The following is a 14,297-nucleotide window of genomic DNA, read 5'->3' as shown; positions in this document are numbered from 1 at the left end:
AGAAATTGACAAATGACAGCACTATCATTACTGACCTTTGAAAAGTATGATTTCGAAAAAGGTCGGAAAACAGTATCAAAAATAGACAGTGCTGGTTGTTATTAAGACAATCCAATCACTTAACAAACTCGGTATTTCGTATTAGCAATTGTATTATTATATTATAAATGATTATTATTATAAATAATTATTATTACTACTATTATTGTATTCCGTTTATATTCGTAGAAATGAATATACCAGTGTTTCCAACAAATTAGATTCATAAATATACCCACTCCATTATCCAAATCTAACAAAAAAAAAATCATATAAACAATGATATTCATATAATTATACAGTCGAATCCAACGAAAATGAGAAAAATACATTGATCTGAACGATGTCGCTGCCCATTTATGCAAGTTTTAAAATAGCACGCCGTTTCCCCTTCCTCGTGACCGCGACTATTACGACGCGTCTTCCATTCATAAATAGGGGAGTTCTTGTCGTATAGGCGGCCATCTTGACTACACAATCAATTGACAATTTTTTTTTTTAACTTCGCGAGATCATATTTCCATACGCGCGCTCAGAAAAGAAATGGTAAGAAATGAAACTAAATCAAGAATAATGTGGGAAAATATTTAAGACGAATATGAAGCTGCTTCGCATTGACGAGTCGTTGCTTTGACTACCGCAGTCACAGTACGCAGTGCACAGCTGATCAGTCGCCCCGACGGATGGTCGCCGCTCGTTCGTGCTTTAAAAATCTTCAATAACGAAAGAAAAGTTATTGCTGGCCGTGTAATCGTCTAGTGAAAGTTAAATTTTAATCCTTTACACGTGGCCAGGAATTGCGCCGACTGTAAAGTGTCTTTATTAAGTGGCAACGAAACGTGCGTTACCGTTCCTCGCTCGTTGGACATTCCAATGGTTGCCGTTCGGTGAGTCTCAAGCGCACGATTTAAAGTCGAATTCACTTGCGTCTAAAATACTCATCATGCGATCCAATTTAACGTTCACAAGCTCTTCCCTTTACTCCACCCCTTATGACATTATAATCCTTTTAATTGTGGAGATAAAAGAAAACCGAAGCATAGGGCCTAGTCTGACTTTTAGCCGCGTTTCCCTCATAAAACACGAAAATGCGTTCACAGATGAAAAGTATCGATAATGTGGTCCAACGGAAGTACATTTGTCGATATGCGTTCGATAACTTTTTCATAAAGGATTTCTAATTTTCAAATAATATTTATTGCTTATTACGCGCGCTGATTTTCAAATATTGCAGTGCTACAATTTAGTGGAACTAAATAGTATTCCGTTAGATATACTAAATAGAGATTATCATTCATTTTGTTGATTGGTTTACTGTGTGTTTTATCAGACTCTACGTACAATGTTTATCTGTTGTATCTAATTACATATTCACCGTCCATGTATACATCATCGTTAAAGTTTCTCACCTAAAATATAAATATCTTTATTTTACGTGAAAATACAGAATCTACAATTCCCTTAGAACGATCGCAATCATCTCGAAGAGTCAAGAAACGACTACAACTCTATTTTCTTAAGCGTGGCATAGGCTTAAGAGGGACCAGGGTCAATCGATGCCACGAATTCCAAACTTTGCGGACGATTTTAGTCGCTCTGACGTGCCCCGCTCGATTTAAAAATTACGCGAGACAGCGGGGGAAATTTTATCGAAGAAGAGCCACAGGAAAACACTGCAGGCATCGTTGTTACCTAATATGTACCGATAAAAGGTAAAAGTACGCGAAAACGGTGGATAATGTTTATTCATAATAGAGGAGCGTCCACTACGAGTTATGTAATCACGCTAATCACCATTCGGCACGAACCTTTTGTAATTTGATATAATTGGTCAATCGAGTTAATCCCTAGAAATCGAATTTTTTTGGCACATATAGAAACAGGACTCGAACGTCGACGGTATTTATAATCGCGGGAAAGACTCTTGGAGAGTCAATAACGAGCTTTACGAGGGCACGTGAATTATCAGGATCGTAAAGGACCGGTATATGATTCGCGTTAAGTCACGTTCTCAATGCTCGCGCGACGATCGTCTGTTTCTAATGGCATGGTGACGAATGAACAAACGACGATATTTCTCTTTAATGTATTGAGCATATTACACGAAACGGAAAGGGGACTTGAGCCTTCTTGATTAGCTTTCAAGAAATTCCCAAGTTAACGATCGATTCTGACGTTTCTTATGCGAAAAAAAGTGTAACATTATTTTCAGAATAGCGTTTATTTTTGCCTCCGACTGTAGCTTATTGTAGCTCTGCTTAACGTTAGTGTTGCGTCTCTCATCAATTATTATTCTTGTTTCCTTATTTTCGACTGATATTGAGCTCGAGGAACACACTTTTTCCACCATGGTCGAAGTCAGCCTTATTTAATTCCCTTTAACGTGACTCTAAAATATCTTTCGCGTGGTCATTAATGTCACTTTATTATGAATAGTTACTTGTGCAGGGGTTAATAATTATTTTTGAGAATTTATCATGCTTTAGAAGTATTTAAAATTATGCCTATTAGCGCTTATTTGGTCGATGCGCGGCGCAGTGAATCAACAGGTGTCGATCGAATGATTGGATAAGAGAATTTTATGTATTCTACGCATTAAATATTACCGTAATAAATTACATCAAACATAAACAGCTAATTAAATTCTTTTTCAACTGATACGTTGTTATTTGAAGGTTAGGAATTGGTTATCTTTATCGTGGTTTCGTATATTTTTGAAACGTTATGTCCGTCTTCTTCCAAAACGGCTTTAGCATCAAACATTTAGAAAGAAATACAGAAAATGATTCCAAATGCGTGAAAAAACTTGTGGAATTTGCTTTTCCCCGCATTGCCAGGAGCAGACGAAAACAGCCACGCTGTGTCTCCTGGGTTATTTCATGACACAAATATCTTCTCGGCATGCTGGAATTTCACTTTTCCTTTTTCCTTGGTCCCGACGAACGATACTCTCTCGTTCCCCTCTTAAAATCCCTTCTGCCGCCGATAGAAATGTCCCGCGTGTCTGGTACTACTAGTTTTTTTTATCATCCTTCGCATAAGAGCTTCAAACAGATTTTAGTAGACCAGTAATGCATATTAAACGCGCTAATATCAATTGAGAGACTCATAATAAAAACAACCCTTATCTTCGTCCAGGAAAGTAAAAAAATACTTTACATCCTTAAAATTGTTGATGACGTTTTTGATGGTGTAGATTCCACTATATGTGAGTCTCACTTCTAGCCATTAGAATCTGTTCTTATAAAAAATTGTAAAATTTGTCGGAAGTTGTTCTTGTTACGAGTCTCTAAATTTTGGTTATAGTAAAAATAAAGCATACAAACGTGCATTAGTACATACATACAGAAAGACATGAGAATATTTATCAAATCTTGAATACGTTTCTCATCTAGTTTAATTTTTCTAGTCTGTCAACTTACAATGAGTTACGTCAAACTTATAAGTCGCTTGGGGTCAGAAATTCCATAACAGTGTTAATATCTACTAAATTGGGTCAACATAAAAGTGGCTTTATTTCATAAATCAGTTTGTATGCTAATGCTTCGGCACAGTAGTTACTATTTATATCTGTAAATGTCTTTAATTTTCATCTCATATAGGAACATTTATTACATAGTTAGATCTGTCGTTTCTTTAAAGAAAAAAAAGCTGTCATGCTGCCCTCTGTTGGAAAGCCATAATAGATGACATTAGATTCGCGCAGGGTCGAACGAATTCGATTCGCTTTCGTATTTCCGCGTCGGATTTCTGCCCACACGCGTTTATTTGCATTTTCGTCATTTGCGTGTCGAAGAACCGGCGTGTTGGCACAACTATGCCGCGGAAGTAAGCAAAAATGTCCGCGTGCAAAGTGTGCATGTATTTCGAATGCTGGCGAAACCGTTCGGGCATTTTCGTTTGCTGGACGCGATCGAGGTAATAACGAATCGACTAAAATGTGTTAGAAGGCACTGACATCCCATTCGAAAGAAGAGATAAGATAGACAAAATATAACATGTACAAGTGCGTTGGTAGACGGAATCGGTTGCCAATAAACAGTTTTCTCCCTGATTGATGTTTCACTCACCTGACATTCGGCGCTGCCAGGTGCGAACTGCGAAGCGAAGGAAGAGAGAGAGAAAAAAGAGAGGGAGGCAGAGGGAGAGAGAGAGGCGAATTATTAATTCTATCTAGTGCTTTATTCTTTCGTGTGGCTCCGCGCCAAGTGCGAATTGCACGCGCACAGTTTCTAACCTCCTAGTCTCTTTTGATCGAATGAACATCCCTCAAGGTTCCTCTACGCGTTTTTACATATTTTCGTGTTAGAATTACATTTATTGTTGAGTATATGGACGAGGTAATTATTCATTGCATGGTGCGTTCGGTCGTGTAAATTTCATAGTTTGATCACCAGTCTGTCTTTTAACGTATTCATCTGTGCATGGTGATTCTTCGATTATTTTGGAGGCGAGTGTGTGAACTCGGGGCGCGCGCATGTGCAACTCTTTTATCGTTGACTATCTTGGAGTAACCCTTTTCTTAGGGTTACTAAGAAAGTTCCCTTTGTATACATTCATAAGTACGGACGTCGTCCATTTGGCTATCTCTCAGACATTATTCATTAAATGAATTCACAAATTTACAAAAGGAGTCAACAGCTGAATTTTATATAATTTTTAGTGAATTTTTGTAAATCTCTTGACGCAAATGTAACATTTGTTCATAGGTATGTGTGTGTGTTGCGTGTTCCGATGTATATACACAAGTGCACCTGCAGAAAGAACCGCGTATGCGCATGCGTGCACGCGTGGGAGCGTGGCACGCGCAGTGCCGGCTAATTATGTGGCACTCCTACGTGCCACGCGGCACAGGTGTCCACCGTTTCTTCACTCGCTGCCAATTCCGTAACCTACCGGGTGTTTCGGAGTTATCGACCTTTGAAATTTAGCCGACACGAACTAACTTTGAAACTTGAACGAATTCTAGGACATTTAAATTTAAAATTCTTTGAATACACATTATTCATGGAGCTGATGTTGAAGAACGATTCGTACCAGGAGTTTTCAGCGTAGGTTGTTGACAACCTCCTAAAGGTTATATCTTATTTACTTGTAACTATTTTTTCTATGTGATAAATGTGTTACATGCTAAAGAAATTTATTTTTAAAGTGAAAATGACATTAATAATTGAGTTCTAAATTTTGAATGTGAAGAATCTTTAAGTTATAGGTGGAGAGCAATTAACAGATTTGTCGAAGTAGAATACGTCGAGCGTAAACATGTGATACACGTGAGCTTCGCGAAACACAGTAGCACAGATAACTGAACAAGACCTTCTTAATTTCTGCTCCAGATACTCGTAAAAAAAGTTTTCCTTTTTTATTGGGTGAAAGAGAGCGTATTTAGTTAGCAACGATTCGTTACAAGGGAAACAATTATATCGCAGGAAACACTTCAACACAAAAATTAACTTTTGAAGAACGGTGTCTGTGCACCGTAAGGGCTCTTACTTTCCATGTAACATCATCAAATGCATGCCTGGACCCCAAAAGCAAAGTCTATTAAGTCACACGGGAAAACAATGAGCTTAATATACTCTGTTTCTGGGGTCGAAATATGCATAGTACACCGTGTAACAGTTCTTATTAAGAGAATTTTTCTAAATAATGTTTTAACGATCATTTTTAAACAATATTGAATCTAGATACCATTTAAATATCGTACCATTCAAATATACACCACTTAACTTAGGAAATATAATGTTTGTAATAGTAAGGTATAATTCATTGTCAATTACATTGGCACAGTGCTCGTGTGGGTGAAAATTCTCCGTCCTTGAAGATTTAAATTACAGGATATTTAAACTATTGAGGCGTACATTGAAAACATTGAAATCTACAAGACGAAGTTCGCAAGAGGTCGCTAGATATCGCTTACCGATGATACTTCGGCGGCCTTCGCTATAATTACAAACCCGTAACGCGCACGATCGCGCAATATTTCAATGCATCGTCCGGACAAGTCGGTCGATTTGCCCTGGGCAGGTTCCACGGTCCTCTCCTTCTCATTTTCTCACGACTTTGTCTCCATTAATCGCATCCCCCGATCCGCTCATCCGTGGTTGAATAATTTGAAACACTCTCGCGCGCCGACACGAAACCGCGGCGAGATCCGTCGTATTTTGGAGGCCATCCAAATCGTTTATCCGCGAAACTGCAAAATTTCGACGATCTAGTCGGATTCTTGTCTCTCTCTGTCTCTCGCACGCGCGAGTACGTTCGCTGGTCCTGTCGTACCTTGGTCCGTCGGCGCGTCTCGGTAGAATCGGAGCACAGAGTCGAGGCACGCGACACATTCATTCGGGCTGTCGCTGGCCGATGAGCAGTGTCGGTGATATCCGTGCCTGTCGTCATCAGGCACATCCGCGTCTCGACGGATCGCATGAACTGGTGTAACGAGAGAACCTGGCACCCGCAGGTAGGCCTTGCCAGGAGGATGGGGGCCCACGATGGGGGAGTGCCATTGCTCTAACATCGCTATCATGCAGCTGTTCCATGAGCTGAAGCAGCAGTTCCCTGCGCTCCCTGATCACGTCGTCTCCCAGTGCATCGCCCAGGTATAGGTGCTCTTTGTCCACCGTGCTGCACCCGGAAACTCGATCCGAAATAAGAAGAATCCCGGTCCTCTCTTAGAATTTAATCCTTTGACTACGACGCTTTTTCAATGGGAACTTATCGCTATATTAAATTCGTATAGTATACATGTAACTTTCAAACACGTTCCGTGCAATAGTAAATTTTAGGTTTTTGGTGACACTAGAAATTTAAAAAAATGAGATTCGTATGTTAAATTTTTCGTGATTTCAACTTTCTTTTTTTCCATTCTATCTCAGTTTTACATTACAACGTATGCTTGCCCATTGAAGTCCATGTCCATCCATGAAAGTTTCAGTGACGATAAATGGCGAAATGGACGATCCTTCGATGGCTGACGCGACACGGAACGTGTTAAATTATCTTATAATTAATGTCTCTAAAGTTTTTAAATATTCGCAGTTATACATATAATCAGTGTTAGGTGATTTAGGTCTACATAGATATATCATTTTTAATTTTCTTGTATAATAAATTCCTATCTCTTTAAGCAAAATTCTGAAAGGAGGAAAGACATTATTTATGGGATAACTTTTCTCAAGGCGTATGAATACATCGTTTGTTTTCAAAGAGTTAACTATCCCACTTGTCCTGAGAAATCGTTGCAGAAAGATCGATGCATAAAGAAACGTTTGTTTTTACATACAAGTGCTTTTAAATACATCGATTTTTCTGTGACTACGAAATACCTTGTCCCGTTTATTGGATCGAGTCTCACGGGAATGGCTCTCCGATTGCACTGAGTGTGCTCCTCGCAACCAGCCTGGAAAGATTTGTTCTCCTCGCTCATCTGCCATTGCTACAAAACGCACGATAACGACTAACCAGTACACGCATCAGTACGATAACCTTCGCGTTGTTAACGGCAGATTGTCCTTCCTCTCATTGCACGAGCGTGGAACCTGTGTGTTTGTTAGATATGTTAAACGTGTTCCGATTGTGACTCTTAATCAGCCGAGTTTGAAAAGACTAAACAATAATCTAGATTGCGTTGGAAGTTCTGAGGTTTTCTGTGTCATATAGTTATTTCTGCAGAAAATCTTAGATAATTTGTATTTATTGCCAATATTGGATTGGCGATCAGTATTGATAAGTCGTAATTTGTCTCGCACAATTATCATATGTTGGCAATTTTAAAACAATTCTGATATTTAATAAGGTTTCTTGATAATGCTTAAAATATTGGTAAAATAATTAGTTAATACGGTTGATTTAAATTGGTTTGAATGTATAAGATTAAATGTCAGTAGGGCGAGAGACCCTTTAACATAAAGCGCAATTTATTTTTCACGTATCCCAGCAATGTTGATTGTTCTTTCATTTATTTCTTCATTAGTTGAAATAAATGAAAAAATAGCTGATTACATTCTTTATCAACAATAAATAGTTTACATGTTCACATTGTTAAGAAATATTTGTGCCCTCACCTGAGTTAATAGAGCAGGTAGTACAAATCATTCAAAATACAATTTTTAAGTCTTGAGTTGCGGAGCCACTTAGAATCCTTAATTTATATATCTTTCTTTTTTGTTTATATGTATTATACCCAAGATCTATTATTAAAGATTGCTCAAGGTAATCTATGCTTGGAAAGGTCTTTCTCCTGCATTACTAGAGCAGAATAAGATACATAGCAGTATCCTCAGAAAACTTCAGAAAGCATTTAACTCTTTGTGATGGAGATGTGATCTAAGCAGTCCTCTCTTAGAATCTCAATGGACTATTAAGACGTCCATCAAAAGGTTGGCTAGATATTATAACAAAATGCACAGAATGTGAAGGGTATCTCAGGGAAAGCCTGGATATAGCCAAAGTTGACCCAGGTGTGTATGTGCGTTACAGAACAGTCACAACCGAGAGATATGCGCGAGAAGCCTGCGGGCCACCCAAGAATCACGACCATCTCCGGGCGCGTTCCCACCGGCCGCCCTCTGCGGCGTTCTACAGCAGCCACAACAGCACAACCAGCATCAGCAGCAGCAACGAACGAGCGCAGGCACGCAGCAGCGTTGCTATGCGATGAACCAAGCGCAACGAACAAGCACGAGCAATATCGCGCGACCACATAGGCCAGCATCGCTGGACATCGGCACGACGCGACGTTGTCCCCTCAGCTGTACACGCGCAGCGACCGCGATTTCGACGTCTTCACCGATAGCCACCAATCCTGCCACCCCTTCCTCGGCGCCGGCTGCGTGCACCACGCGGGGCTTCTTCGACGATTGCACGGCTGACGCGAACTGCGTCGCCAACGTCCAGAACGCGGGAAACGAGCCAGCTGGATTCGAGCTGAACGTGAACGTTGCCTGCAGTCCTGCTGGCAATCGCGGTACGCATTCATGGAGATTCGGTTCATCGGCTTTTTCGCTCCCAAGGCACTCCCTAATCGATGGTTGCTGTCTTTTGATTTGTGTACTGCGTCGTCAAAATATAGTGACTTTGTGGAAACAGTAGGGGTTCAAGTTGTTCACGTATCTGATTATGAGTGATTCGATGGCGGACTAAGTCCTCAGGAATGGTACTAGTTCTCTAGAGCATCGCTGTTTAAACAAATAAACATCGTGAACCCTGTGGGTACTAAGAAAGTAAATGTGGCCAAAGAGGATATAGCCTTGACCAAGTAAATTAGCAGAAAACACATTTGGTAGCTTATACTCGTAAGGATATCGCACAACACACTATTTAGGTGACTCTCACCTAAGTCACTATATTTCGGGGAGGCACTATGCAGATGCATTATGAAACAAGTAGGTACTCTCCTCCTCCCTTTGTCTTCCTGCGTCGGCTCGCCATTAATGATTGATTACAAATGTTATTACTACACTACGGATGTTTATGCATTTTTGAAAAAATGGAAGACTCACGATCTATAGAAAAGGAATGCTCCGTTAAACACAAAACAGGATTCGCAAGAGACTAAAGGATTGTGGTAGGAATTCATCAGTCTTTAACTGGAAAGGAGGGTGACGCTCATTCTATTCTTCAGGCGAGAAATCGATACAGACTTGCAACTTACTCAGTTTCAACGAGGCTTGAGAGTTTACGAAAGTACTCTAACAGTCCTGAGTTTAATAGGATTAGTAAAAATCGGCTTTGTAGATTTAACAAAGCTGGTCTTACTGTAGTTATGCTACCTTTGTTAATTTTACAAAGGTCTGTAACAGATCTTACAAAAGTCTACTACCTTGCTTAAATCTACTTAGGAGACTTTTGCAAGATCTGTATGACCATTTTTTTCAGTGTAGGAATACATGGAGTAGAGGTTATATAAAAAATGTTCAGCTATAGGTGAGGAAGAATACATTTACCCTATTAAGGAATCATTGTAAATATCTAAAGAATACAACCTCTCTTCTCTCTTCTCTTATTCGTCGCGTACAACTGAAGTGGAATTCTACTGGGTAAATAACTGTTGTCTATGTCACGAGCTTCACCCTGACAATAGCCGAGTTTCAGACGATTTCTTATTCAATTTTTAACTGTTTCTAATTAACAAATGATCACTTGGCTGAATGAATGACCACAATTTTCCCTCGCCTGCAGCCGAGTACTCTCTATAAAATATCCAAAATAAAATGCACGTTATATCTACAACGTGAAACATATGTCTATTTAGATTTTATTTTTTTGGTTTAAGTGTATAGAAACATGAATTTGCATAAACATCCGCAGTCTAGTTAATACCGAGGTACACATACAAAGGAACTAGGTTTCCATAAAGGAGGTTTATCACGACGCGTGATTTGGCGAGCCTGGCTCGGCGAGTGCTTCGGCAAGCCTGCTTAGCTCGACGAGTGATTTGGCAGACCTGCCTCAGCAAGCTTGGTTCGACTCGTGGAAGCTTGTATGAATCTGAATCTGCGAGCTTGTACCTTTCCCTGGCTTGCTGAATCTCGAATTTCACATGGTTTGCAGATTCGGATTCGTACAAGCTACCACGCACCGAGCCAAGAAGGCTCGTCGCATTACTCACTGAGCCAGGAAGGTTCGCCGAACCACTTGTCGAGTCAGGCTTGCCGAATCATGCGTCGTGGGAAGCCACCTTAATGATTCGATTGAACAGTATCGAAACGAACAACATTAAAAACACGTCGAGAAAACTAGTTGTCTGACACCGGTGAACGCGTGACACGCGAGGAATCATTTCTGCAAATCCGGTAACTCGGAGTTGTAACAGAGTCGCGATACAGTTATTCAGATGAATCGGATACATGTACTTCCCCACTTGCGTAATGATAATTATGTTATTCGAATGTTCGTATAGAAACACGATAGAAACTGGTTTCTTAATGGTATACCGTGATGTAGCCAGCGATTTTTAATTCCGGTTACATTACGTCGTGGTTTTGCATCGAAGACGTTGTGTGCCAGTTGATAGAAAGACGCTCTTTTTCATTTAGAGGCTCTCACGCAGTCGACTTTTTCCGATCCTGGCTTAGTGTAATTTCTGATTATAACTCCTACGTTTTAATACAATACCTTTTTCTGATTTCAACGCAACAATAGACTTTCGAACGGTGCCTACAATCGGCAGTGGCGCCTGTAAACGAACCGATCTGATCGTCGATCCACGACCTCATTACACGGAGCAGTTGCTGAACGTGGAGAACACGGGGCCACAGATCGATCATACTCGAAGCTACACATCGGTCAGCCTGACGCTGAGGCCACCCTCCTCAGAGCCGCAACCTCCAATCGACATCAGATCGCAAGGCTCGAGCTTGACCTACTCGAGTTCCTCCTTGGATCCTCGGGGCTTTCAGAGTCGCCTTCAGATCAGCATCGGCGCCGGAGCCGTGGGCAGCGTGGCGGCAGCAAGGATCAGACCGCCAATGGGGCCCAGTAGGCCCAACACTTTGGTACCACCTGCCCAAACCGGTCCTCAGAGGCCACCAGGTCCGTATTAGTCAATCCCTGTTAGTTATCCTATATCATTGGGTCTGTTAAAAGGCTTAGAATGTGAAGATTTGTAATAATAATGGGTATTTATTGATCCTATTTTTTTTTCTTCAATGTAGAGGAACCTTTTTGTTACTATATATTTGTACAGTCAACTCATTAGACTTTGTTAATAGAATTACTAATAATACGTAGAATTAATGAAAATATCAAAGATTCTAAGTACCTTTTCCCTGCATGCGATTGGCTATATAGCCAATGCGTTTGTAGTTACGTAGTCATAAACAAAGGAGTTAACTACAGAATTAGAATAAGATGTTCAAATTTTAAAAAGAAGATTCAAGTCTCAAATTAAGAACTAAACGGTGTACCAAAATGGAAGGCTTCAAAAGGGATCCATGTATCTAGAAATTAACAGATCTTTATTTTAGTTTGCTGTGACAATAATATAATTGCAGGGCTTCCAGCAGGACCACCTAGTCAGTTACCAAGACCCACGACGACTATGAGTGCCCCAACCACACCCTCTGTACCATCGATGATGAACATTATCCACCCCAGCAGCCTTCCAACGACACCGTCAGGACCGACGACGACCTCGCCACCCTCTAGTCCTATTGGCGAACGAACACAGGCCAATTCCGATCAAAATCGATCGCCGTTGAATCAAGGTATCGTTCTTCCTTCACCCTTCTCTCGCGCGACTATACTTGTGAGCTTGAAAATAACCTTTAGTCAGGCTATTTTTATTATCGTTATATCAAACGACCGCTTTGTTTCTCGGAGTCTCGTATTATATAGGTATCGTACACGTATATTTACCTGCAAACCCAGTCAGTCCGTCGCATGTACTACACCTACGCACGTAACACTGAGAACGATATTTACGCATTCCTGACCCCACGCTCCGTCTATACATAGCCATGCTTGCGGTTACTCTACGCAGACCACCTGATCCGCTTTCCTCCTTACGAACCGCGTCGCGCGTCGCCTCGATCTTGACGACGCGTTTCCTGAATGCCGCGACCTGCTCGCGCATTTCAAATTTCTTTTTAATCGTCACAGTGGCGGAACACCAAAAGAAATTGGTCGCGGAACAGTTGGCTAGGAAAGAAAGACTCGCCAGGGAGTTGAGGGCCGAGAAAGGACGACTCGAAGCGATGAAGAAAGAACTGCAGTCTCTCACGAGGCCCTTCGATTCCTTAATGCCGCCTCAAGTATGTAAACCGTTTTTGGATGGCTGTTGTTGTACAATTGTATTAAAATGCTGAGTTCACAGGAGCTGAAGAAGAAGTTGAGGAGCGAAATCTACCAGCTGCAAGTAGAATGCGATAGACTGGCGGATGAAGTGGATCAGTGGTCGGATCCAAGAGGTACCAATTGTGTTGTACTTTACGCTGTCACTATCGATAACGAGACTTCACGTTACATTCGTTTCTTTTCAGTGCCTTTGGGTGAAACGAACGAAGAGTTTTATCAGGACATTTACACCGGCCAACCTCTGCCATCGAGGTCCGTCAGTTCCAATCCACCCCCTTTGCCGTCTCACCCACCTGCTTGGCAACCTGAATTTGGCGGGCACAATTTGGACAGAGAGGAACGAGACGGTCCCTCTTGGGTCTGTAGAATGTGCACATTTGATAATCATCCACTGATGAACAAGTGTGAACAGTGCGACATGCCGAGATTGTTGGATCGCGGAAATATAGGTACGACTTCTAGAAAATCGATAGAAGAACTCGCAACCTCGTTAACACGTTTAGACATGGATCCACCGCCTGTACCGCCAGAATAGTAGAACGATGTGTGCCTTAACAGCATGTGTTTTCTTTTAATATTTTTAACAAATGGATCTACTTCTACACTTCGAAACTGTGATGAAGTGCGCAACCAAAGGTGATATATTTCTTGAAAGACTTACAACGAAAATAGAATTATGTATTGACAACCGTGAAAACGTACGGTGTTAAATAAAACAAGCTCGCTACGTACTTAAATTGATATATAGTTGTGTGTTATTTTCAAATTGTTAACTTCAAATTTAGTAGATATAATTCGCACGTCTAATTCATTAATCTATTGTTTTACTTAAAAACTATTATTAATACTGTAACTGTGTTGAGTTGTGTAGCAAATTAGTAATCATGTACTACGTCTTTTTTGTATAAAACGGTAAGTTACTAAGTTATACATTCGAAATTCGTATAACAACGTATTATATTCTGCAAAGTGTAAAAGGGCGACAATAGAAATTGTATGTTCTATTTTGCAGGCGAAACACAAGATATTCATATACGAGTTACGCATCATCATAACTTTTCACCAAGTCGTGAGTATGCTTTGGGTTGCAATTTTTAACAAGAAAATCCAGCAAGAAATGAAAACAGAATTGTATATGAAATAAGAAAACTTTTATTTCCGTTTCAGGAACAGTACATAGTTGGGTGGTATGACATCGACTGCATTAGAAATTGTATATACAATTCTTTAAATTAAATAAAAAAATACTGTAGGAAATCAACAAATCGCTACAAGAAAGCACAAAAATTTTAATAGCATAATTTTAATTAAATTTCTTCTTTCTTTTTTTATTTACAACGGTATAATTTGTATTGAAATTAATATATAATTTAATATATAATCTGTCTTTCGATACATGAATAAGGAATTGTGATTGATAAACATGATGCTGCTAAACATACCATCTGCACTCTGATTATTAA

The 14,297-nt window shown here is 40.2% G+C and overlaps 1 protein-coding gene across 6 annotated transcripts; it reads left to right on the top strand.

Annotated features, from left to right (window-relative positions):
- Positions 1-701: 701 nt before the first annotated feature.
- On the top strand, positions 702-14,121 carry Tab2 (TAK1-associated binding protein 2). Of its 6 annotated transcripts, XM_076385598.1 has the most exons (11): positions 702-926; positions 1,505-1,751; positions 6,500-6,638; positions 8,518-9,004; positions 11,182-11,571; positions 12,033-12,245; positions 12,640-12,791; positions 12,854-12,947; positions 13,020-13,283; positions 13,847-13,903; positions 14,002-14,121. In XM_076385598.1, exons 3-11 carry the CDS (start codon positions 6,531-6,533, stop codon positions 14,025-14,027), a joined length of 1,791 nt encoding a protein of 596 aa, XP_076241713.1. In that variant the 5' UTR covers positions 702-926; positions 1,505-1,751; positions 6,500-6,530; the 3' UTR covers positions 14,028-14,121. The 6 variants fall into 6 exon arrangements, with proteins under 6 accessions (XP_076241713.1, XP_076241715.1, XP_076241716.1 ...); XM_076385600.1 differs by lacking the exon at positions 1,505-1,751; XM_076385601.1 differs by lacking the exons at positions 702-926; positions 1,505-1,751 and adding an exon at positions 4,250-4,379.
- Positions 14,122-14,297: the final 176 nt, after the last annotated feature.

Source organism: Calliopsis andreniformis, chromosome 9, assembly GCF_051401765.1.
Source record: "Calliopsis andreniformis isolate RMS-2024a chromosome 9, iyCalAndr_principal, whole genome shotgun sequence".
Taxonomy (NCBI): Eukaryota; Metazoa; Arthropoda; class Insecta; order Hymenoptera; family Andrenidae; genus Calliopsis; species Calliopsis andreniformis.
The sequence above is the reverse complement of the archived record's forward strand: the minus strand, read 5'-3'. Positions and strand labels throughout refer to the sequence as shown.

Excerpts from the sequence above, each read along its gene's own strand:
- Tab2 (XM_076385600.1), top strand. The coding sequence starts at position 6,531 with ATGGGGGAGTGCCATTGCTCTAACATCGCTATCATGCAGCTGTTCCAT. Across the intron at positions 6,639-8,517 it reads TCTCCCAGTGCATCGCCCAG|AACAGTCACAACCGAGAGAT; the intron begins GTATAGGTGCTC and ends TGTGCGTTACAG. Across the intron at positions 13,284-13,846 it reads GTTGGATCGCGGAAATATAG|GCGAAACACAAGATATTCAT; the intron begins GTACGACTTCTA and ends TCTATTTTGCAG.